Here is a 24,713-nt window from a genome sequence, read left to right as displayed (position 1 = left end):
CTCTATATAACCACTAATTCTTATTATAGTTTCCTTTCTTAAACTCTTGTAAACCGTGTCGAGCTCTATCCTTATCGAGAAGATGTGGTATATAAGCTAAAGGTTTAGTTTAGGTGTAAGAATGACAGATATAGGCCAAAACAAGTGTGAAATGGCAGGTAGGAGTACAAACGCGCTTCATGCTATTCTGTCTTTGGGCACCTAAGCATTCTTGCAAGTAACTGCAAAGGGAGTAATAACCTGGGAAGGCATTCCCATGATTTGTGCATGCACTTCACAGAATTCCCACGTTTACAACCATTTCCACCAGCCCTAGACAGAAGTGGTTGCAGTGGCCTTACTGTTTTCACTTGCGTAAATTTTTAATTTGTTTTTATACCTTTACTTAAGTCCTTTGACCTAGTACTTTAAAACACTGCTCTTAAGATTCTTTCAGCTGTTATTGAAGCTTTTAGGCCTGTTTTTTTGTACAGATTCCTTCTTTGGACTTTCCTGGGAATGGTGTATGTAAAATGTGCTTTAATTTCTCTTTCAGACATCTACAGAGCTTAAGATGCTCATCAAAAATTCAATTTTCCAATGGAGAGTAATTGGTTGAAACAACTATAGCTTTTAAATTTTTTTTTAATTTCAAACTAAATTACTTGGTCTGCCTTTCTATTTCAAACTAAATTACTCCATTCTCTGTACATGGATTTTCTTTTTTAAATTAAAGCTTAGATTCCATTTTTTAAATTCTACTTCCCTGACAACCCGGCTAGAAAATCATTCTGTTTGAGCTGCTCTGGCAATTTGAATTCTACAAGAATTAATTGAGAAGTGCGGTGCAAAGACCCACACACCCCATTTCTTCTAAAATCCAGACTGCTGTTCCTATGAAAACTCTGTTCCGGAACACTTTAAATAAATTCAAAAAAGTTGTGCGAGATCCTCTTTGAAATGAAGGGTGTATTGGGGTTACCATATGGCTCCAGAAAAAGGAGAATGGATTGAGATATTTGGGTTTTACTTCCATGGCTGTCAGTGAAAGTAAAACTTGGCTATCTCAATCCGCCCTCCTTTTTCTGGAGCCATATGGTAGCCCTATGCCTTGCATTCATTTTCATGTGAGAAATACTACAATCACTCATCCAATATAAAGATTAAAATCCTGAATAATTGTACTTACTGTCAAAATCATACAAGGTAGGACTGGGAGAACCTACTTGGAGTATGGTTCACCTCAAAAGAGCAAGACAACCTAGTGGCAACTTCCTGAGATGAGGGCAAGAAGGAATCTATGGGAAGCACAATTAGAACACCATCCATCTTGCTGGGCAGAATAGAAGACCATGTCAGCATTCAGCTGCTACCAAAAACAAACTTGGCCAACAAACATTTAATAATATTGCTTCTGGTGTAATTTGAATGTGCTCAGTGATGTCATGGAAGAGTCTGCTGGCAGGGACATTTGCCCTCGTTGGCTTGCCAGCTGCTGTCATCTTCGATGTTATTATGCTGCTGAGGGTATTGCAAAATACATACGAGTCATGACGTACCATCAGAGGATTTTGTGGCAGTAGATTCGCTTTTGGGCGCTGAACCTGTTACTTGGTTATTAGACTAGGACACCTGGTCTCAGCAGCTGCCTAAGTGGCTTTTGAGAATCGCACTTGAGCGTCCTATATAGAATCGCATCTGTCTTGATAGACGCTTAACCCCTTATAACCACCCTGATTCTCCATGTCAAAGGCACCAGTTAGAGAATTGCATTGCTGGTCAGCTAATCGCGGCAAGGGAATCTCCCTGTCGCGATCAGTTTAGCAGCTGCAGCAGCGAACCCACCCCCCACCCACTCCCTCCTGCCGGAACACCTGAAGCCCCCCCCAACTGTCCACAGCAGGAGGAGTGTCCAATTTCTCCTGCCGCAATGGTGAACCCTATGGTGTAGGCAGCCTGCCTCAGGGTGTTTTTTTTTAAACGTGCATCCTGATTGGCTGGTTAGACAGCAGTAGGACGCCGTTTATAGAAATTGGCTCTATCTGTCTAATCCTACCTGCTTCAGGCATTAGCACTGAATTCTGCAGCAGAAATGGGTTCAGCTATGTAAAATCTTTCTGCAGGATTTTACCCCTTACATGCTTAGGACTTACTGAATTAGGTGAAATAGATGATGATGATTTTAAGACAAGTGGGCTACCCTCAACGTTGCTTATTTGTGGTTTTTTTGCTTCGGTCCGCAGAACACTTAGATCTGCAAATTCCATCTCAGGATAGTATTTTCCATTGCATTGGGCCCAGGGAATGGAATAACCTCCCAACAACAGAATATACAGAATTTCAAAAGGCATCTGTTTTGTCAGATGAAATACAGAGTCTGAGATTGATGATAGTGCTGGTCACTGACGTATTTTATTGTCTGGATTGTTTTTCCTGTTTTGTAGGTATGTTGGTCATTGATTTGATGTGTCTGTTACATGTAATTTTACATTTTTGTATTTGAGTGTGTCACTTGCCCTGAATAAGGGCGCGGTATAAATAAAACAAACAAACATAAGAACAGCCTTACTGGGTCAGACTAATGGTCCATCAAGCCCAGTAGCCCATTCTCACCGTGGCCAATCCAGATCCCTAGTACCTGGCCAAAACCCAAGGAGTAGCAACATTCCATGCTACCGATCCAGGGCAAGCAGTGGCTTCTCCCATGTCTCTCAATAACAGACTATGGACTTTTCCTCCAGGAACTTGTCCAAACAAACCAGCTACACTAATCCGATCTTACCACAACCTCTGGCAACGGGTTCCAGAGCTTAACTATTCTCCGAGTGAAAAAAATTTCCTATTGGTTTTAAAAGTATTTCCCTGTAACTTCATCAAAGAAATCAATGTTTACTTATGGACAAGTGGAACGAGCTTAAAGCCAGTTCATTTTGCAGATTTTTTTGCAAGTAAATGAACAGGTTATCCCCATTAGCCACAAGGACCACTGGATCAACTGCCTTAGCTATGAAAAATGGTTTAGTCCACTTGTTCATAAGACCATCTGACTTGCAAACTACCAGGTTACACTCATGAAAGATGCTCCATAGTACAGGGACCATGACTGAGAAGGTTGTAGCCTTCCAACATTCTTTCCTTATCCCACTGGGGAGGGAGGGGGGAGGCTGGGTTATTGTGATCAAGCACTCTTGACTGGAAGAAAGATCGTGGGGGTTGATCCAGTAAACCTTCCATTACTGCTCAGTTCATGGTTTCCTAACACAAATGTGAAGAAAATATTTTGTTCTTCAGTGCAGTAACCAAGTGATATGAAGTTGGACACAAAATATGGGAGTATCATATAACTAGCACTCTTGATAGTAATAGGGATTATCCTAAACAATACCAAAATTAAGGGATAATCTCTTATAATATAACACCCTTCAGAAGTTTCCACGATCCTCAGAAACACCACTTTGTGTTCAATAAATTTTCATTACACAAAAGCTTTAAGTGTTACATCATCATTGGATCAAAAGTTTTAAATAAATATTATTGAATAAATATTTTTAATATATATATATATATATATATTTTTTTTTTTTTGTCTGATATAAATAGTATTAAACTAAACCAAACCTTGTTTGTATAGCGCATCATCTCCATAAAGCTAGAGCTCGGCACGGTTTACAGGTAATTCAATAAATGTGGGAAGGATATAATAAGAAATGAGAGGTTATGAAGAGGATAGCTAGCTTTACATTTTCAATAGATAGCTTTACGTTTTGGAGAAATGCCAGGTTTTCAGATGCTTTCAGAATAATTGGAATGAGCCTAGGTTCCGCAGCGGGGCAGGGAGGTTGTTCCAAAGCTCAGTGAATTTGAAGAAAAGGGATGTCCCTAATTTACTTGCATACATGACGCCTTTTAACGAGGGGAAAGATCGTTTGAGTTTGTGGGCAGATCTGATAGTGTCAGGTCTCGAAGAATTCCAGGATAGTGGGATTATTTTCACATTTAACAGGTATCATTCATTATTATAATAAGTAGCTTTTCTCTGTGGTCTAAGTCAGGGACATTATGTCACCGACATGTTTCGCATTATTGCTTTCTCAAGGTGAAGTCCCTCATCGTCTAGTCGCCTTCCTCATAGGATATAGTGGTCTATGAGGCAGGCACTCTCGTCACCTTCAGCCTGTCTCATCAGTGTAGCCGAACCAGACTGTTGGCTTGAGTTGGGCTCCCAAACGATAACTCACCCATCAAACCAGTGAGGTTTTTCCTTGTACGTTATAAAAACTTTTCAACTATGTTCGACACTGCTGCTCATGTTTAACCCCAGCGAAAGGAAACATTTCCATTATGGGAGAGAAAGCAATTTTATATCATTGAAAGGGAAAAACACCATCCCAACGCAGCCTCCCTCCCGAGCATCAACTGACCTACCACAAACCAATGGGAGGCACAGAATGAAAAAAGCAGTTTTTATTATATGATTTCTGCTCATTAGTTGGCGTTGCTGTGAAAAGACCACATTCATTGCAACTTCTGTACAGATGTGGCGTTGCTGTACTGGAGCATTTCAATGAAAATAAATGTTAAAATAGTTCCATAGAAGAAAGACTCAAGTCTGACATTTTACAGCATAAGTGAAAAGACATTGTTACTACAGAATTCTTGATCAGGATAAATAAAAAACTACAACTTTTTTTTGTTTTAAACAGGAGTCACATATTTTAATTATATTTTACAGGGTTTAAAATTACTGTGATAAAAAATAATGAAAAAGCTTTGTTTGTTTTTTTTTTTTTTTTCAATAATGCCATACGTCAGTATAATATAGGCTCTGTCCCTCCACGATATACCTTAATTTTTTTTTTATTAGTTTAATATACAAAATAGAATATTGACAAATTGTTGAATCTATGCAGTTAGCAAATTGTTTGGGGATATTTTCATACACACAGCCTTTAGGTAGAAGAAAATAAAGCCTGGCCTTGGGCACACCTTCCTTTTCTCCAAGAGGCTCTAATTCCTTGGTCTTAACTTGGCATTAACTAAACAAGCTTGCTATGTGCAAACCCCCCCCCCCCCCCCAAACAAACATTTTACTCAGACCCAGGAAAAGGCCAAAGTTTGAATCCTTTGAAACATGCACACATTTCCATCTGTTTCATTTAGATTCTGCTACTGCGGCAGTCGATCCGTCTTTACGATTTCCAGCAATTTAGAAATGGAGAGGTGATTTATGCTAAAGGCACTCTTTGTTTATTATCCTTACTATGGGCACCAATTGGACACCGGTGTTGGATATTTCTTTAGCACCTAAAACTATCCTTACTCCTGATTGTAGCAGGTTTCCAGGTCTCGCTGCATCTGTGAAGAAAGAACCGATGTTTCATCCATCATGCTGTGTGGCTTTCTTGATGGCTGAAAGGTCGGTTCTTTCTACGCAAACGCAGCAAGACCCGGAAACTTGCTACAATCATGACGCCATCCGCAGAAGCCTAAGAGAACATGTCCTTACCCCTTGTTTCTGCCTGCAAAAAGCAATTCCAAAGCACAGGATTATTTTGATGTACGAGTTAATAGATTACGTCCAAGGGATCGCTTATCAGTTAACCTACTTTGGTTTAGGGTCAAGGGCTAAAGCGAGCAAAGTTCTGGCACTACTGAGGGAGCAAGTAGGTGGGGGTGTGTGCATATAGAACAAGATCAGTTCATTCAGAAATGCTAATATTTTCCAGGATTTTCAGAATTTCACATCCAGTGACCCCTTTAAAAATTGGGAATTTTAATTAATCTGATCTAAAAATGAGAAGCTCTTCGTTGCCTTAACATTTCCCATTTCACAAGCATCGCAACTAAAATAAAATGAACCAGGAAGCAATCACCCAGAGAACTACTTAATCTGGTGCCATGCAATGTCCAGACAATGGCATTGCGTTTCTTCCGCAGGTCGCTTCAAGCAGGACAGGATTCCAGGGTCCTGACCCGCTGCATACACCGTAAGGCACTAGGAGCTGTGATTAGCCCTGCTAGGCTGCTCCACTCACTCACAGAGGTAGAGAAACTCGTTTCCTTTCCCAAAAGGCAAACAGCTCAGTCTGCCCTTTACATAGTTAATCTTTACACATTAGTATCCACATGTACCTGACGCACACACTACAAGCCATCACGCTACCCCACCTTAATGGGTTAACTGCACAAAGCTGACTTGTTTTAGTCCCAGCTGAGGTACTCTTCCCCCCCCTCCAAGTAAGCCAGAAACAATTCTGGCAGCTTGGTTTGTATGAATATCAAGTCATTGGGATTTAAAAAAAAAAACTTTATAATATTTTAAGTGTTTTGTCCAACCTTTTCTCCATTTGTCCCCATGTGGTATTCAGAATGCTTCCCTCTGCTGGTTCAATCTATGAGTAAGTGCTAAATAAATATTCTAACAAGAACCTATATATCCCATTTCTTAATGAAGAACTGTGATTTTTTAAATGCAAGGTTCTAGTAATGTTTGGCAAAATAAGCTTCTGAATGGCGTAGCCTAGTGGTTAAAGCAGCAGGTTGTGAATCGGAGAGACCACGGTTGGAATTCCACCAACACTCCTTGTGGCTCTCGGCAAGACACTGTCCTTTAACTAAAGATCAATGCATGTTATTTGTAATAAGGCCCATGAGAATAAGATGAGCCCTGTGACAGATCCCTTAGAGTGGGAGCCCTCTGCAGACAGAGAAATACCTACGATACCTGAATGTAACTTGTCTTGAGCTACCACTGGGGGAAAATAACACACACACCAAACATTAGAGCCTCTTTTAAAAAAGCAAGTTGCCCGTTCTTTTCTCTTGTATATTATATTTTCTCTATGTAATAATTTCCCACTGGAAAATTGAAGAGGAGATTTTTGGGGTTAAGAGAAAGATAAAGCAGTACAAGCAGATTACTTACATTTCTCTTAAGATAAATTTTAAAAAGCACTTTTTTTTCCTGCAGTTACGGTCCAGGTATGGCTCACTATTTTTTTTTTTTTTTCCAAGCAAACACAGTTACTCTTTAAGATAATTCTCTTAACAGGCAGCATAAATACTTGTAGTTCTATTCAGTGGGGTTGCAAAATTACAGTTACAATATTTCCTGCTCTTTTAAGAAGTTAGCTTTTACAAAATGTACATAACTTTACAGACAATCCAAGGAGAAAATAGATTAATTACATTGTACTTTTGAAAGCAATGATACTTTACTCCAGAGTAGCGATTTATCGGAACGACATTCAAAAAAGTCATGAAAAATAAACAAACCTAACCCATATCTTGTGTTTCCTGATTCTTCTGGAAACAAAGTGTTGCTGTATGGGAGGAGAGTTATAGTGTTTTGTGAATAACCTCAGAACGGAGGTTATGCATATATTGCTGGTACCTGTAGCGTTATTATTGCCGAAAATTTTGTATGGTTTGCTAAAATTGTGAGGCTGCGTGTGAAAAGTAAACCCAAACTTCAGACGATGTACACACACGCACACAGATTGCACTCTCTCGAGGACACACCGCCCACACGTGCTTTCTTTATCCCTCCCCTGCAGAGGAGCTCCGTGCGATTCCCCACACGCAGGCAAGCGCTCGTCCGTTCTCAAACAGAATACGAGGGGAGTGTGAACAAGTGCGGATGTGCACTGAAGTTACAACATTACATTCTCACCCAGGCACTAATGTACAAAAGCAACAACCCCCCCCCCCAAAAAAAATAAAAAAAATAAAATAAAACCAGGTGAATTCACACTCTGAGAAATCCCAACTACTAGACATGTTCCATAAAGTGCCGTCTTGGTGGTTACCTCTTTAACACTCTGGTAATCATGACAGAAAACAACCCATAAAGCATGTCTCTTAACCACAAAAGAACTTTTTTTTTTTTTTTTTTAAATCTAAAAATCTCTTATTATACACTATACAAGCTATTTTTACAATCGGTTATTTAATTGCTCTGTGTTTCAAGCTGCAGTAGCCCTTCCACTTCGTTTGTGGGTCTTTAAATACATCAAGATATAATTATTTTTTCTATAACTAAATACAAAAATATATTAAAAGTTTCACATTTTTCCATTTTCTGCCTAGAAGAATTAAGTTTTTTTGGGGATGTTTTTATTTTGAATGAAATTCTGCTCGCTTTAAAGCAGAGGGAGCAACATTTTTTTGCTACCAAAAAATGTTTAGATAGTGTCTGGTGCACATGGAAAGGGCTACTATAGCTTTGGAATTGTTTAAAATATATTGATCTACCTTTGACAAAGAGAAATTCAGAAGACCTATGGTTAATGTATGGCACAGCAGTAATTGATATTGAAGGGCTACAGCTTTTATGGACAGAAAAAGAAACAGAGAAACATGATGGCAGATAAAGACCAAATGGCCCATCTGTGGCATCCACTATTCTCCTCCTCTCCCTAAGAGAATCCACATGCCTGTTTCATACTTTCTTGAACTCACTCAATCTTTATCTCCACTGCCTCTAGCAGGAGACTATTCCATGCATCTACCACCCTTTCTGTATAAAAAAAAAGGGGGACCTCCCACCTTTACTAAAGAGCGTTATGTGCATCATCTGTCAAAGGTGATCTCATGGCTTCTCATACTGTACAAGAATATCTCTATCTCATAAGTAGTTACGGAGAGCACCGATGCACTTACGGGAAAATTCTATAAATGGCGCCTAAAGTGCGATGCTAAGTGCATTTCTCTTTATAGAATCATGCTTAGGCATTGGTAGCCATCCTAGCCTTAGGCGCATTCTATTTACGCCAGGGTTCTCTTAGCCTAAATGACTGCGCCCAAGTGCAAAACAGGCGCCTACATGAAAAACACCCCCCAATCACGCCTACTTTTTGGTAGGCGCCTTGGACTTGAAGTCAATTATGAGTTGTTCATTGCCAATTCTTCGCACCAATTAAGCTTTTCATACAATTAAGTTAGGCGTCATTTAGAGAATCGGGACCTTACTACCTCCTTTTTAGGCCACATTTCCCCAGACTATAAATGGTATGCAAATTTATGTGTGCTATTCTGAGATGCTGGTGCGACTAAACTGACTAGTAATAATGCAATCAATTATTGGCGTTAATTGGTAACAATTTGGATTTGCTGATGCATCTTCTACAAAGATCTGCTGCAAATCTTAACGCACAGCTCAAAAGCGGACGTGGCCATGGGTGCGTCAGGGGCGTTTACTAAATACGTGTGCCGTTATGACTGAATGCCAGGGATCTGCACCTAGGTTTCAGCTGATGCAAATCCTCACAGCCATCGTTTAGTGCTGAAATTGGCTCCAAGTTCTGTTCTATGAATGGCGTGCAAATTGGAGCGCCATTTACCGACTAGTCCAGTGTGTGCACGCATGCTGTCTGCAACTGTGACAGGTGGAATGTGGGAAGTTACCGTGTGCGAAACAGAAAGATGCAATCTGTGTCCGTTGCATACATTTAACGCATGGAATAGCACGGGCCATAACGCTGACACGGTAACCGCTACTACGGCTGTGGTTTGAGTGACCACATGCTTCCCACCCTTTAGTAAAAGGCTTCCAAAGATACAGAAACAGAGAGACATTTGGCAATCATTTCATCAAAATCTCAGTAGTCTAGCTCCTTGATGCTTTGGGAAAGACTGCAAAAGAATAAAAAGCATGGCGTGGGGAAAAATGAGTGCTAATGGGAAGCCTGAATTTCTCAAGCAATGAATTTTTACTGCACAAAGTCAAGTTGACTTACTATTTGCATAAACATTAGAGATTTTCGATTAAAGACTTAGTTTTAGAGTAAGTGCCTCAGTATGGATGCCATGCACAGGCTCCCTTTGACCACTGCCATGTGAAGAGAAATATTTTGGTATCTGGAATCATAATATAATACTGTTCTTTTTGTTTTTTTTAAGCTATGCACACTGAAATATGTTCCTATCAGCTTCCTGAGGGATGAATAAAAGGAACTTTTTTTTTTTCCTTTTTAACAAAAGTTTTTCAAGATATGGCTAATACTTTAAAATGGGCCTCCACTGATTAAAGTCATATTTGGTACTTCCAGTTTTTTACAAAAAGCTTCCAGCTCTATGGCTTAGGGCTATACTGTGTGTGACAGTACATCTTTTGGGCTTTTCCAGGCTTGGGTGCAACACTGGTGGCCCCTGCTGGACAAATGAGCTGCTCCAAGCCCTCAGGTTGATCATGAGGGTTCACTGAGCTTAGTGAGCATACTTGGGTAATAAGAGTTTCCAATAAGGCTGGGTTGTGTGCCATGACACATGAAATGGCTTTAAGACTTTTAACCTGTCTTTGCGCTTGGCTTTTCCTAGACTCGGGAAACAGCTTTGAGGGTGCTCAGCACGCTTCTTTACTGTGTCTAGAGAGGTGTAATTTGGCACCCCACAATCATTTTGAAACGCTGGCGCTTAAGGCTGGACTAGCATGTTCATAAAGTAATTGTAAGATCATCTGCTGATATCAGCTCCTCATACTCGATTACCAGCTTTGCATTCCACGACGCTGACTCACCACAGGAGACCCAGTTTAAATACAGATCTGAGGTACTTCTGGACAACTCTGGACCATCACCTTTCCCCCCTCCCTCCAGATACACTCATCATAGACATTGCAGCAACAATTTCTGGCAACCAGCAGAAAAATCATGGGTTGGTCTCAGGACCAGTCAGAGACTGGGCTGATGTACGAGGTACACACATCTGCATGATTTTACCTCCAAGCAAGCTGAAAGGGGGAAATTCTGGTCCTGGGCACTGGATCCGGATTTGGGGTGACAGCTAAAAGTGCTGGTAAACCTATCTTTCTGTGACTGATGGACAACAATTGAAAAAGAAAGGGATTAAAAAAAAAAGGTGATGAAATCAGGGTCAGACAATCTGACCCATTTTCTTACAGAGGACAAAGTGTGGTGGTGTTTTTGGGAAGGAAATTAAGGAAAGTGAAGAGCTTATAGGAAAACCCACCTAAAACAATGACAACCTATCCCCATCCTTCCCTGAACAAAAAACAAAACAACTGTACAACAAACATCTGAAAGTGATACAAAAAAAATATGTAAGAAACAATGATCGAGTCAGTTGACAGTATAAATCTGAAAGGAAACTGGTAAAATCAGAGTAATAGCTTAAAAAAAGGCACAACTTCCCTTTTCCAATATACACTTGTAAACTTCCTTTAGATTACATGCATGAACCAAACATAATTTCAACTATACAAAAAAGTGACAAAGTTTTATCTGACAAACTGGAAAAAAAATATTACAAGAGAATATTTCTAATGCTAACTCTGATTTGTATGCATCATTCTTCCTTCTCTTGACCAGTAACATCGACCATGACAAAGTCTTCTCTCCTCCAGTAGCCCAAGTGTTGGCCCTCTGTAAACCACATGTAGTGCATAATTAAAACAAACAAAAAAAAAAACACCATTGCAAGGACGAAAATCAGCGCGTCTCAGTCTGTATAATAAAAGCTATGTGTCAAAATTTTTTAAAAATTCCTTTAAGGCAACCTTTTTTTTTTTTTTTTTTAATAAGGCAGTCACTTCTGATGAAACAAGAGTTTTTTGATATTTCCAGAGGAGTATTTTGGTATCTGATTGCTGATAATTTCTGACAACATCTCTGGGAACTCGATGCTCATCGATTTATCCAAAAATGAATGGAAGCAAAAGCTCAGGAGGTTTTCAACAACCTGGGATAAGAAGGACAAAAGCAAAACAGGAATTAAGTAACAGGGAAAACCAGTAACTTCAATTGCATTGACTTATTTTCTGCAGTGTATTGTTGTATTGGATATTAGATGTTAATGCAGCTCCTTAGCTGTTAGGCTGAGCTAATATACAGGGATGCGTGCGGGAGAGTATGGCGCAATGGTTAAAGTTACAGTCTCAGCACCCTGAGGTTGTAGGTTCAAACCCACGCTACTCCTTCCTTGTGACCCTGGGCAAGTCACTTAATCCCCCCCATTGCCCCAGATCGATTGTGAGTCCACCAGGACAGACAGGAAAAAATGTTTTGAGTACCTGAACAAATTCAGGTAAACTGTTCTGAGCTCCCCTGGGAGAACAGTATAGCAAATTGAATAAATAAATAAATTACAGCTAATACAGTCCCTGGCAGAAACCCAAAGAGCTGTGATGTCACAAAGCCTCATTCCACCAATGCCTAAGAGCCAGCCTCATCAGTGATGTCACAATGGTCCATAATGGGGTTCATTTTCATAAGAACATAAGAGCTGCTATCCTGGGACAGACCAAAGGTCCATTAAGCCCAGCATCCTGTTTTCAAGAGTGGCCAGCCCAGGTCCCAAGTACCAGGCAGAAACCCAAAGAGTTGTGATGTCACAAAGCCTCATTCCACCAATGCCTAAGAGCCAACCTCATCAGTGATGTCACAATGGTCCATAATGGGGTTCATTTTCATAGGAACATAAGAGCTGCTATCCTGGGACAGAACGAAGGTCTGTCAAGCCCAGTATCCTGTTTCCAACAGTGGCCAAAGCACCTAGCTAGATCCCAAGTTACTGCATATTAAATCTATTAACTTATAGTGATTCTGAAATCTTACCACAAGAGTAAATAAGCCCCTAAATACCTTTGCTAAAAACTGGTAAAGCTTTTTTTTTTTTTTCCTTTCAGTAAATGTGTCCTATAGCTGAATGCAACTCTCCTTGAACTAGCAATGAAAAGATGTGAAAGAAAACCAAAAAAAAGAAATAAAATCCATTGTTATGATATAATCATGAACAATTTTTAGTATAAAGATCTACAACTAATGACAAAATATCAATTTTCGTGAACTTTGCTCCTCTGCTGCAGCATTTAAGAGACAGCTGAATGGTTGCTGTTTTTTCAAATGTATTTGTCAAGGTGTGTTTGAAAAAAACGTGACGAACCGAGGGGCAGGAGATGGACATTTCTGTACAGTTGTGTCACTATCCTGTTCTTCAATGGGGCCATCCTGTAAGCGTCTTAATATATTTATTATTCACCTGGTGCTGGTTGTTTGAATGTCAGTGTCTTGTAATAAGGCTTTTCCCATAAATAATAATAATAATCCGTTTATATACCGCAAGGCCGTAAAGTTCTATGCGGTTTACAATAGTTAAAAAAAAAACAATAAAAGAAGTTGAATAGAACTAAAAAAGTTAAAAGCCAATAATTAGAGATGCTAAAATGATCAAAATACTGCATAATAAAATGTTTACGAATTTGGTTCGAGCTGTCTCTTCCCCTCACCCCGTTTTTTATAAGGGTCTTGGGAGATTTTTCTCCTTGTGCTAAATACTTTGAAAACAGAGATGTTTTTCGATGTCTCCTAAATCCCCCAGCAATTGTTCTAAATCCTTACTCCATGACGCTGCTTGATATGAAAAAAGATTTTGATGATGTTTTTTAAGTTTACAACCTCTATCTAACAGGCAGAAAAACAAAATTCAGATGTGAGTTTCTCTTATGTCTGTTGGTTGCAAAGGAGAAAAGCTCAATTATATATTTGGGAGCTAAACAGAAGCAACCAGATTTAAACTTCACCCGCGCCTCCACTGGCAGCCAATGCAGTACAGAATTGCCACCTACGATTCAGATGATATCTGATTTGTTTTCTTTTCTGCAAATCTGTCTTTTGTGCCATTGGAGGAAGTACATCAGGATAGAAAAAAAATAGATTTATCAGTCATGCAGGAACAAGATAAAGTTCCCCTCAAAAGTCATGGCCCGATACCTTGAAATCTGAAGCCCCCATATGCTGTCTCCTTTTTCTCCCAGCAATCTTTGCATGTGTTTGCTACAGCGGTATAATCAGAAGACAATTTCTGGTTGGGCCCACACATTTCTTCACTGCCCCGTGTCTTCTGCCTCCACTGAACTTAATATATTGGCTGGCAGAGTCCCTGAAGACATTCTCAGCTCATACTCCCAGGCAGTCACACTCCCAGCAGCATTCTCTGCTCGTGCGTGAACATGGCTGCTGACTGCCAGAATGTTTTGATAACTCAGGGGTTGCAGCTAAATATGTCTTCAGTTGGAGGGGCTTGGGGGATCTGATCAGCCACACTGCTGCTGGGTGGGTCTGAGCTAAAAGTGGACAGGCCCCAGCTCTTGCAAGACTACCTAAATAATTCATTTCTAACAATCTTAATCCCATTCCATAGGTTTTTCCCTTATTTGGTTTTTCTTTTCTTCCCAATTATGAAAAATATCAATATTGTAACTGTCTTCTCTTCCTTTTTCTTTCCCTTATGTATCTGAGTCTGTTTGTTCTGCCAGTTTGTTTTTAACCCCTTTTAAAGTTGTATAATAACCTCTAGATCTATCTCATATTTTAATGTTACTCGCTTAGTATGTAATAAGCGATTTATCAAATTTAAATAAACTTGAAACTACCTGTGACTAAACCCTGGTTTGCTAGATCCAGAATTGCTTCCAAGTACCCCACTGCCCTTATATCAGTGAGGTGGTGATACATTAAAAAAATATATGGAAAGATGGCTCATTTTTACCATCTTGTTTATTTGCAGTCATAGTTCAAAAAGTGGATGGCTTGGCTTAAAGAGCATTTCTCGCCTTTCCAAGAAGCATTTCCTCTCTGCTCCACAACACACCACTGTCTGCAGTAAGCAGCATGCATTTATTCTGGAACAGGGAATCAATTATACATTCTGGTCTGCAAAATCCAGAGCTGTATCTCTGGCAGGGTGATTTCATATTTCTGAAATGACTTTCTTCCATGAAATCATGCTTACAAGTTCTCATTTGCACAATTCTGCTTCTTTCACTGTCGTGTACAAAAGCTGCCTACATCAGCATTTCTTCTCTTGATTCTTGGACGGTCTTCATAAGGCTCTCCAAGCTAGCAATCTATCATTTTCCTCCTATTTATTTATTTAACTGGAATTAAACTGAACCACAGCAAACCTCTTCATGAAATGCAACCTAATTTGGTAACCTTTGCATCAATTATGCAGTACTGCAAAACTGTCAACCAATCAGTTTCATGCAATTTTTAAACTACTTCTGAATTGAAAGATCATCAACATTACTTTATGCCCTTCTGGAAGGGACAGGGTTAGTGGCAATATCAGAAAACCACCAGGAGTTCTGCTTTTGAATCAAACTCTTGAGCAGCCAATATTTTCCCAAGTCTGTCAGAGACCTTTGTAGTCTCTGGCCTCATAGTGACCCTTCCTTGGCAATTTCTTTAGCCTAAGACAAAAGACTTTTGGATGGACAACCCGATCGAGGCAGTGGTATTGTGGTACCAAAACAGTTTTCTAATCTAATTTGAATTTCTGAATTGCTCTTATCCAGTACAGGTTCAAGGTGATTTATAAGCTCAGAGGCCCATATAGACATATGGGACTAGAAGTTATATCGCATCAGAGATAAAGATACATATTTGCAAGAGGCGGCAATGGGAGGGTAGATCTGAAAGTGCCCTAAGGTGAATTCAGACACCTTCCTCCCAGAAGGCACCTTTGAATAACTGGAGTTCAACACATTTAGGGTGAGATGCACTAAAGCAATGTTTCTCAACTGGGTCCTGGAGTCCCCCCTTGCCAGTCAGGTTTTCAAGATATCCACAATGAATATGCATGAAAGAAATGTGCATATAATGGAGGCAATGTATGCAAATCAAGTTTATGCAAATTCAATGTGGATATCCTGAAAACCTGACTGGCAAGGGGATACTCCAGGACTGAGTTGAGAAACACTGCACTAAAGTCAGTCGGTAATACCGACACAGGATGAAGTTAAGAGGTGACAGGCTCAGGAGTAATCTAAGAAAATACTTTTTTTTTTTTTTAATAGAAAGGGTGTAGATGCATAGAACAGTCTCCCGGAAGGGGGGTGTGGAGACAGAGACTGTGTCTGAATTCAAGAAAGCCTGAGACAGGCATGTGGGATCGCTTAGAGAGAGGAAAAGATAATGGTTACTGTGGATGGGCCATTTGGCCTTTATCTGCCATCATCTTACAATGTTTCTATAACCATAAAGTTCTATGACATCACAATGCAGCTGTAAAGAGCCTTAGCCAATAGGAAGAGGAGATGCAAATGTTAAGAGCTTTAGCCAATAGGGAGAGGAGAAGATAGTGGATGCTGTGGATGGGCCATTTGGCCTTTATCTGCAATCATGTTACAATGTTTCTATAACCATAAAGTTGTATGACATCACAATGGAGCTGTAAAGAGCCTTAGTCAATAGGGAGAGGAGGAGATAGTGGATGGTGTGGATGGGCTGACTGGATGGGCCATTTGGGCCTTTATCTGCCATCATGTTTCTATGTTACAAAATACTAAGTGGAGTAGAATGGGTAAAAATGAAGCAATTGTTTACTCTTTCAAAATGTACAAAGATGAGGAGACATAGTAATACGTTTAACCCTTTATTTGGCCTTGTTGCTCAGAAGCAACATGCGTCTTCTATAGCTCTTATGGGAGATCTGCATCTCCAAATGCCTCTTACTTGGTACCGTTGCTCTGGTTCAACATTAATGTACGTAAAACAGCCGTTTCACCATCTGCCAATTATAGGGTTAAAACAAACAGGAGAAATATCATTTTACTAAAAAAATAGTTCAGCTTTGGAACTTGTTGCCAGGAGGTACAGAAGACGCAGTTAACATTTTGGGGGTTAAAAAAAAAAGATTTGGGCAAGTCCCTGGACGAAAAGTCCATAAACCACTATTAAAGGTAGACATAGGGAAAGCCACCATTTATTTCTTTGGGATTCCACCAGGTGCCTGTGATCTGGATTAGCCACTGCTGGAAGCAGGATACTGGGCTAGATGGACCATTGCTCTGACCCAGTATGTCAGCTCTTATGTTATTATGAAGCAAAAGTGAACAACATTTAAGGTAGCAGGTTACAAGCACAGATGCCTTTTTTGCACTGGGAAACGTACCTCATGCATTGAATCCATAAGTTTTGTCAGTTGATAAAAGCGCTGCCAGTTCTGACTGGAGTTCCCTTCTCTCTTCACTATGGCTTTTCCTAGCTCTTTGATGTATGTCATACGGATTTCATCAAACAGGGCCTGGCTTTTCAGTCCTTCCTTTGGAACTGGAATGTTACAAGTCATTGTTAAAGAAACAGAGATGCACGGCCACATTATTCACACGTTTACAAACTCTGCCTTTCAGAAAATCCTGGTGACTCCACAGCCAGGTGGGTTTTTAGGAGGCTCACAATGAATATGCATGAGATAAAAAAAAATTATGCAAAAAATTTCTCGTGCATATTATTCTTTAAATCTAACTGGTTGTGGAGCTACTGCGACAGGTTTGGGAAGCTCTGACGTGATATAACAGCCATTCCCAATCCAGTCCCATTGGGTTTTCAAGATATCCACAATGAATATGCATGAGATAGATCTGCATGCTATCCCAAAAACTCAATGGGACTAGGTGTGCCCCAAAGACTGAGTTGGGAATGGCTTTTAGAGAAGGCAATGGACACCCTAGATAAGAGGTTCTCAACCCAGCCCTCAGGACACACCAAGCCGGTCTGGTTTTCAAGATATCCACAATGAATATGCATGAGATAGATCTGCATGCTATCCCAAAAACCCAATGAGACTAGGTGTGCCCCAAAGACTGAGTTGAGAATGGCTTTTAGAGAAGGCAATGGACACCCTAGATAAGAGGTTCTCAACCCAGCCCTCAGGACACACCAAGCCGGTCTGGTTTTCAAGATATCCATCAATAAATAAGCATGAGACATCTGCATATAATGGAGGCAGTGCATGTAAATTTACCTCATGCATAATCATATGGGTCTCCTGAAAACTGACTGGCTGGATGTGTCCCAAGGACTTGGCTGAGAACCGCTGTCATACACTTGCATAAAGCTCAGGAAATAGGGAATCTGATGGAAAAGAAGGAACCCCCAAAGGCCTGTCTAATCTTTAGAATTTTGTCATGTCCTCTAAAGTCAATCTCGCCTTGGCTTCCAATATGATGAGAAAGAAATTACTGGCAGAGTGTCCACCAACACTAAAATATCCATTCTGGATTGACTTTGTCCATTATATTATTTCTTTACGGTTTATACAAAATGCTTTAATGTTCTTTCTTGCATATAGCAATTGACTGCTGAAAGATGTGTGTTCAATGGCTATTAGGTTTTACATACCTCTTAGCTTTACTGTTGCACAAACTATAAAGAAATACCAACGAAGCAAACCTAAGTGACAGGAAAGGAATACCGGGCAAAGGGTGGTTGGTATTTGCTGAGGGGAACTGCTATTGGGGGTTGGGCAGTAGGAACAACTATTCTGGAAAGAGCACCCATCCAGGGTCTAATGGCCAGACTGTGTGACTACACTTCTCCCTCCGTATTCGCGGTTTCAGCATTATTCACGGTCTCAAGACTACAACGGGAACTCAGGGCAGCCATTTTGATGATGGCTCTACACGGGACAGGAGCATAGGAAGATTTCTCCTGCCCCGTGTCCCTGCTAGACCACCAGCTAAGGTCTGGGGATGCAGGAAGGAGGCTGGGGTGGGTCAGAGCTGGACGAAAAACTTATTTGCGATTTTTTGCAATTTGTGGTCCGGCTCTGCACCTAACCCCTGCAAATACAGAAGAAGAAGTGTATTACAAACTCTTGCTGCTTGGAATGGAAAGGCAGTATCAGTCCTAGTCTAGAACTGAACTCTCTCTATTGAAGGAAAAGTAAGTAATTGTCCTAACGAATGTGGAGTTTTTTTTAATACTCAACAAAAGTATTACTTGGGTAAGAAAAAACTCCACATTTCATTAGGACAATAATGGCTTGTATTACTTGTGTTAGATCATCTGGTGATTAGCCATATAGGGCTTTAAAAGTCATAATGCCACCTTGAACTTAAGAGAGCCATTCTTCACTAAAGAGTTAAGGAGAAAAGGAGGCTCAGGGGAGATATGATAGAGACCTTCAAGATCATGAGGGGCATAGAGAGGGTGGATAGGGACAGATTCTTCAGACTAAAGGGGACAGCAAATACAAGGGGGCATTCTGAGAAACTGAAGGGAGATAGGTTCAAAACAAATGCAAGGAAGTTTTTTTTCACCCAGAGGGTCGTGGACACTTGGAATGCACTACCAAAGGAAGTGATCAAGCAGAGTACGGTCCAAGGATTCAAACAGGGATTGGACAGATTCCTGACGGATAAAGGGATCGTGGGATACTGAGGGAGGAGCTGGGATGTAACACAAGTATAGAATGTTAACCAGGTAATGAGTATAAACCAACCAGGTCGTGCATGTGCAAGACTGGAGGGCTAGGACTTCGATAGGAAGGCAGGACTTAAACGAGATACCAAGGTGGCAAGGGAGCCCCTTCTAGTGATTCAGACAGGTCGTGACCTGTTTGGGCCGCCGCGGGAGCGGACTGCTGGGCAGGATGGACCTATGGTCTGACCGGCAGAGGCACTGCTTATGTTCTTAAGATCACTTAATAGCCTCTCAGCTGCAATTCATATACGAACTTAAGAGACTGTAAGCCTTCTAGGGGCACAGAAATACCTACTGTACTGGAGGTAACTTCCTTTGAGCTATTATTAAAAAGGCACAAGCTAAGTCTAGATAAATTCGGCTGGATCTGCCATTTGAAATGAGGAACCTGAAGATTCTTCTAATTCCAGGGATTGGCTAGCAAAATCACACATGAGAATGGAGAGGATAGTGTTTATGAACAACTTGAAAACCTGAAGGTGGGCAAAGCCATGGGACTTGACGGCATCCATCCCAGGATATTGAGGCTTCTGGCGGCTGCACTTAAAGATTTGTTCAATAAGTCCCTGGGGATGGGAATGGTTCCAAGGGACTGGAGAAGAGCAAATGCGCTTCCTCTTCACAAAAGTGGTTGCAGGGATGAAACGGCAAACTACAGGCCTCATTTTGGTTATTGGAAAAATAATGGAAGCAGAAGGAGAAGATAGTGAAATTCCTAGAATCTAATTTCAAGATCCAAGACAACATGGCTTCACTAAAGCCAAACGAATCAGATTCTTTGACTGGGTAACCAGAGAATTAGATCAAGGAAATGCACTAGATATAATTTACTTAGATTTCAACAAAGTCTTTGACACAGTTCTTCATAGGAGGCTCTTGAGTAAACTTAACTGGCTGAAGATAGGACCCAAAGAAGTGAACTGAATTAGAAACTAGTTGACGAAGAGACGTCAGAGGGTGGTGGTTAACAGAATTTGCTTGGAGAAAGGAAAGGTGAGTAATGGAGTGCCTCAAGGATTGATGTTGGGGCCAATTCTGTTCAATATGTTTGTAAGTGATATTGATGAAGGGTTAGAAGGAAAAGTTTGCCTTTTTGCAGATGATACCACAATTTGTAACAGAGTGGACCCCCCGGAGGGAATAAAAAAATATGAAAAAGGATCTGCAAAAGTTGGAAGAATGGTCTACTGTCTGGCAACTAAAATTCAGTGCAAAGAAATACAGAGTGATGCATCTGAGGAGTAGAAATCTTGAGGGGGGATGTATGTGCTGGGAGGCGAGAGGCTGATATACCCATACAGGGAGAGGGATCTTGGGGTGATGGTGTCCGCGATCTAAAGGCAACGAAGCAGTGCGACAAGGCAGAAGCTGTAGCCAGAAGAATGCCAGGCTATATAGAAAGAGGCATAACCAGCAGGAGGTGGTGTTGATGTCCCTCTGCAAATCACTGGTGAGGCCCCACTTCGAGTATTGTGTTCAGTTTTAGAGGTCACATCTGGCCAAGAATATAAGACGATTTAAAGCAGTCCAGAGAAAAGTGACAAAAATGGTAAGGAGCTTGAGCCAAAAGACATACAAGGAGAGACTGGAAGAGCTGAATAAGTCTACTCTAGAGGAGAGGAGGGACACGGGAGATATAATACAGACATTTAAATATTTCAAATATATTAATATAGGATGAAATCTTTTCCAAAGAAAGGAAATTGGTAAAATTAGAGAACATAATTTGAGGTTGAGGGGTGGTAGACTTAGAAGTAACGTTAGGAAATTCTTTTTCAAGGAGAGAGTGGTGGACACCTAGAATGTCTTCCTGAGGGAGGTGGTAGAGAGGAAAAAGGTAACAGAATTTTTTAAAAAAACCATGGGATGAACACAGAGGATCTCTAATAGAATATGAATGGTCAAACGTTTATGGTCTGAATCCTTCAAAGAACATGGTTTGGATAGGCTGGAGTAAGCTTCAAGGGCAACTCCGGTAGTTGGAACCTAAAGACAGTCCCGGGTGGACTTCTAAGATTTGTGGCCCAGAAAAAAAAGACAATTAAATCCTGAAATTGTAATGCATGTAGTTACAGGGCAGACTGGATGGACCGTTCAGTCATTTACTATGTTACTATATACCACCATGAAATGGGATGAACCAAAGAAATTCACATCACAGCAAGTGAAGATGGGCAAAAGCAAAGATTTGAATGTCTACCTACTTGTACAGAGGAGCATCAAAGTCTTCATGCACAGATATTCCTCATCTGATACTTGGAGACGTGCGAGTTCGCTGGCAACCTTCAGCATTTGCTGACAATTCTCCTCCATGTATGGAAGGCGCATTCTATCCCTGGGGATATTAAAAATGAAAATTATGGGATAAGAATTATAGTCACATAGGATGAGAAAATATTAAGATATATATTCTATGAACATTTTGTATGGCATTTTTTAATGACTTTGATTAATATATATTGTTGCTCCAGCACATTGATTAATCATATAACCTGAAGGGTTGAATTTACATGGTTTTTTTTTTTTTTTTACAATTAGGCAAGGAGAGAGGACGGGGGGACACAAAATTCCCCTCTGAAATTTCAGATGAGGCAGGTGCATATGGAGGGGGGGAGGAAAGACAGAGCTTTAACCAATAGGCAAGACTAGGTGATTGTCAAGGGCAGGCAGTAGCCTTTGACAGGGAGCAAAGATTCGCTGTGGTCAAAGCAAAAGAGAAAGCGGATAGAATTTGATATATTGCCTTTCTGTGGCTACAACCAAAGCGGTTTACATATTATATACAAATACTTATTTTGCACCTGGAGCAATGGTGGGTTAAGTGACTTGTCTTGAGTCACAAGGAGCTGCTGTGGGAATCAAACCCAACTCTCAGGCCACTGCATTAACCACTGGGCTACTCCTCCACTGGGTTATACTCAGAGCATGACACAGGGACAAAATTTTCCCCGTGGGAATTCATTTTTCCCGGCGAGTTCTTTTCCCGTCTCTGCCCTCATCTGCTCAAGCCTCAAACACTTTAAAATCATAAGTGTTCGAGGTTTGTGCGGTTAAGGCTGAGCTTACAGGAATGGGGCAGTGACAAAACTTGTGGGGACAGTAAAATTGAGTTCCTGCGAGTTCGGGGGAAAAAATGTCCCCGTGTCATTCTCTGATTCCAACCACATTGTTTCTTAAATGTGCCCCATGCTCAAAATAACTAAGTACTTGGAAAACAAAGAAAAAAAAATCTGCTTTTCCTCCAGAGAGGATTGACAATGCAGGAAGCATTTAAAGCCAAAGAAATCTCTCCAAGAAAGTGTAACAGCTACTGAAAATATTTCAAATTTAACTGATCTTTCTGAGTTCGGCAAAAAGCAGATACATGAAAAAAATTCCTAGAAAACAACCTTTTTCTGAATGAATGAATCCTGAGAAACCTCAAATTTCTCATCAAACCCTTTTAGGGTGATTTGGACCATTATCTGCCTCATCCTTGAATTTGAAACACACATCTTACATGACAGGGGGCTAAGATGGTTTGGATCATGCATATGCAGTCTCCACTTTTGAATTAGTCAACCTACAGAGCTAATATGGAGCCTTTTAAGCAACTCACTATATTTTTCAGGTAATACTGTATATGAGATGGTAGTTTGCTGAGGTGGAGTGCTGGTATTGTGATTAGCCATTCTCGGTCATATCAACCTCTTGCTGAGTGTCTCTTCCCCTCTCTTTCCTTTGGGTTTAAACGATGTCTTACTATCTATGCCAGCAAACCCCTTTGAAAAAGAGGAAGGGACTTGGATTTAGTTCATGCTTTTTTTTTATTAGTAGGAAATCAGGGGTAAGTGATGGGGTCATTATTAAACTAGGGGGACACATGCTTAATTTAGTTTTTTTTCTCTGAGGCTAAACCATATTAAAGAATGCTGTAAGTTTGACTGACAATTCAAACAACTGTGTAGGCTATTTACAACCTTTTCCTCAACGCTGTCCCCATTCATTTTTATTTGATCTGATATACTGTTAATTATCAGAAGCAAAGTTTACATAAAAGCATAAATCAGTGAAAACTAAGCTTGCTAGATTAAAATACCAAATCCAGTCCTCCCTAGTCACAATAGCACTTATATATTCCAAATAAAATGCAAAGGTAGAATAAAAAAATCAATTCCAATTTTTTCCTACTTCCACCTAACACAGAATCATCACCACAGGGAATGAAGGTTTGCAATCCCAGCTTTCCCTTCTTCCCAAATTTGTACCATGTGGTTTCTCCTGATTAGTTTATCTCGGTCACTGTGCTAGTATCATGCTTGTCTGAATATCAGCACATTATCGTTATTCGTGATCCACTCGGATCATAAATTTCTACTCAAATAAAGGTTAAAATGTGCTTCTCCCCCAACCATGTCTGCTGATCTCTTAATAGTCAGTGTAGTCCAATGGGAAAACCCCCCCACCCACAGCATTTTCACTAAGAATACTTTCTAACAGGTGCAACGGCTTAAGGTGCATTTTTCTAAACTCTTTTGCTTTTTGACCTTGTTGACTTGCCGTCCCTTTTTTTAAAGTGATTTTGCTCTTTTTTGGCCTCAAGTGCTTGCCATCCTCCTTGCCAATTAACTTTAGGTCAGCACACATGGATATAAAGCTCTGGACTAATGCCGGGGTGCCATTTTCCCATGGAAGATTTTTTGAAGCAGTTGCTCTCTTTCTAAAGGTAACCTGAACTTTTAAAGCTTTAAGCATTATATATTCTTTATTATTGATTAATTTTTTGTCTTTTCAGATATTCCCCTGACTCAGCCACTTGGCGAAAGAGGGCCTGTTGGGAATACTGAGCTCATTCTTTGAAAAGTGTGTCTGGTTCCATATTGGAGCAACGGATATTTATTTCCACTGCTTGTGGGAGATGAATGGAAGATAAGTGCAAGTTTTTTCAGTTTTTTGCTGTTTTTTTGCAGTTTAACTTGTGTATTTTAAACTGTATCTTTATGAATCTTTCCATGGAGTTTTTTGACCTGGGATGTGTTTAGTATGGCAGTTTATAACTGAACATATAGTTTCTTGGTTGTTTCCTTGAAACACTGAGGTCTTTTTCTCCATGTTAGTTACTTGCCTTTCAGCCTGTTTCCTTCCACTATTAGCAGCTTTATTCTGAATATTTGTTGGTTATTTTTTTAACATTAGAGTAAAACCATTAAGCTAAAGGGTAATTTGCTGGTATGCAATCTGTTGCTTAATTCCCGATGTGAAGAGCTATGCTAAAATCTAGCAGTCACCTTTTTTTTTTTTTTATAGCGCCGAATCTTAATGCCAGAAGTGCTTCATCTCACCTCATATCATCAACAAAGATTCCCTCTCGTCTCCCTGTCTCCACGACAGACTGAGGTGGCCACAGTGGCTCCCTCTCCTTCCTCCCCTAATGCACCTTTAAGTTGGAGGCAGGAACAAGGCCCACTCACTCCTGCCACCATGCAGGGTCATGTCTGCCAAATAAGGAATCATTTTAACACATGGCTTTCT

At 40.4% G+C, this 24,713-nt stretch overlaps 1 protein-coding gene across 4 annotated transcripts in view; it reads right to left on the bottom strand.

Annotated features, from left to right (window-relative positions):
• Positions 1–4,726: 4,726 nt before the first annotated feature.
• Positions 4,727–24,713, bottom strand: part of NR3C1 (nuclear receptor subfamily 3 group C member 1) — a 146,462-nt gene continuing 126,475 nt past the window's right edge. For 2 of the 4 annotated variants that reach the window (XM_033926944.1, XM_033926945.1), the window contains exons 7-9: positions 21,407–21,537; positions 16,891–17,048; positions 4,727–11,676 (exon numbers count right to left, since the gene is read on the bottom strand). In XM_033926944.1, coding sequence (XP_033782835.1) covers positions 11,524–11,676; positions 16,891–17,048; positions 21,407–21,537 — 442 coding nt within the window. In that variant the 3' untranslated portion in view covers positions 4,727–11,523. Of the gene's footprint in view, positions 11,677–16,367; positions 16,507–16,890; positions 17,049–21,406; positions 21,538–24,713 lie in introns of those variants that run through there. The other 2 variants (XM_033926943.1, XM_033926946.1) reach the window with 2 other exon arrangements.

This window comes from Geotrypetes seraphini, chromosome 18, assembly GCF_902459505.1.
Source record: "Geotrypetes seraphini chromosome 18, aGeoSer1.1, whole genome shotgun sequence".
Lineage (NCBI taxonomy): Eukaryota > Metazoa > Chordata > Amphibia > Gymnophiona > Dermophiidae > Geotrypetes > Geotrypetes seraphini.
This window is presented reverse-complemented; position numbering and strand designations above follow the sequence as displayed.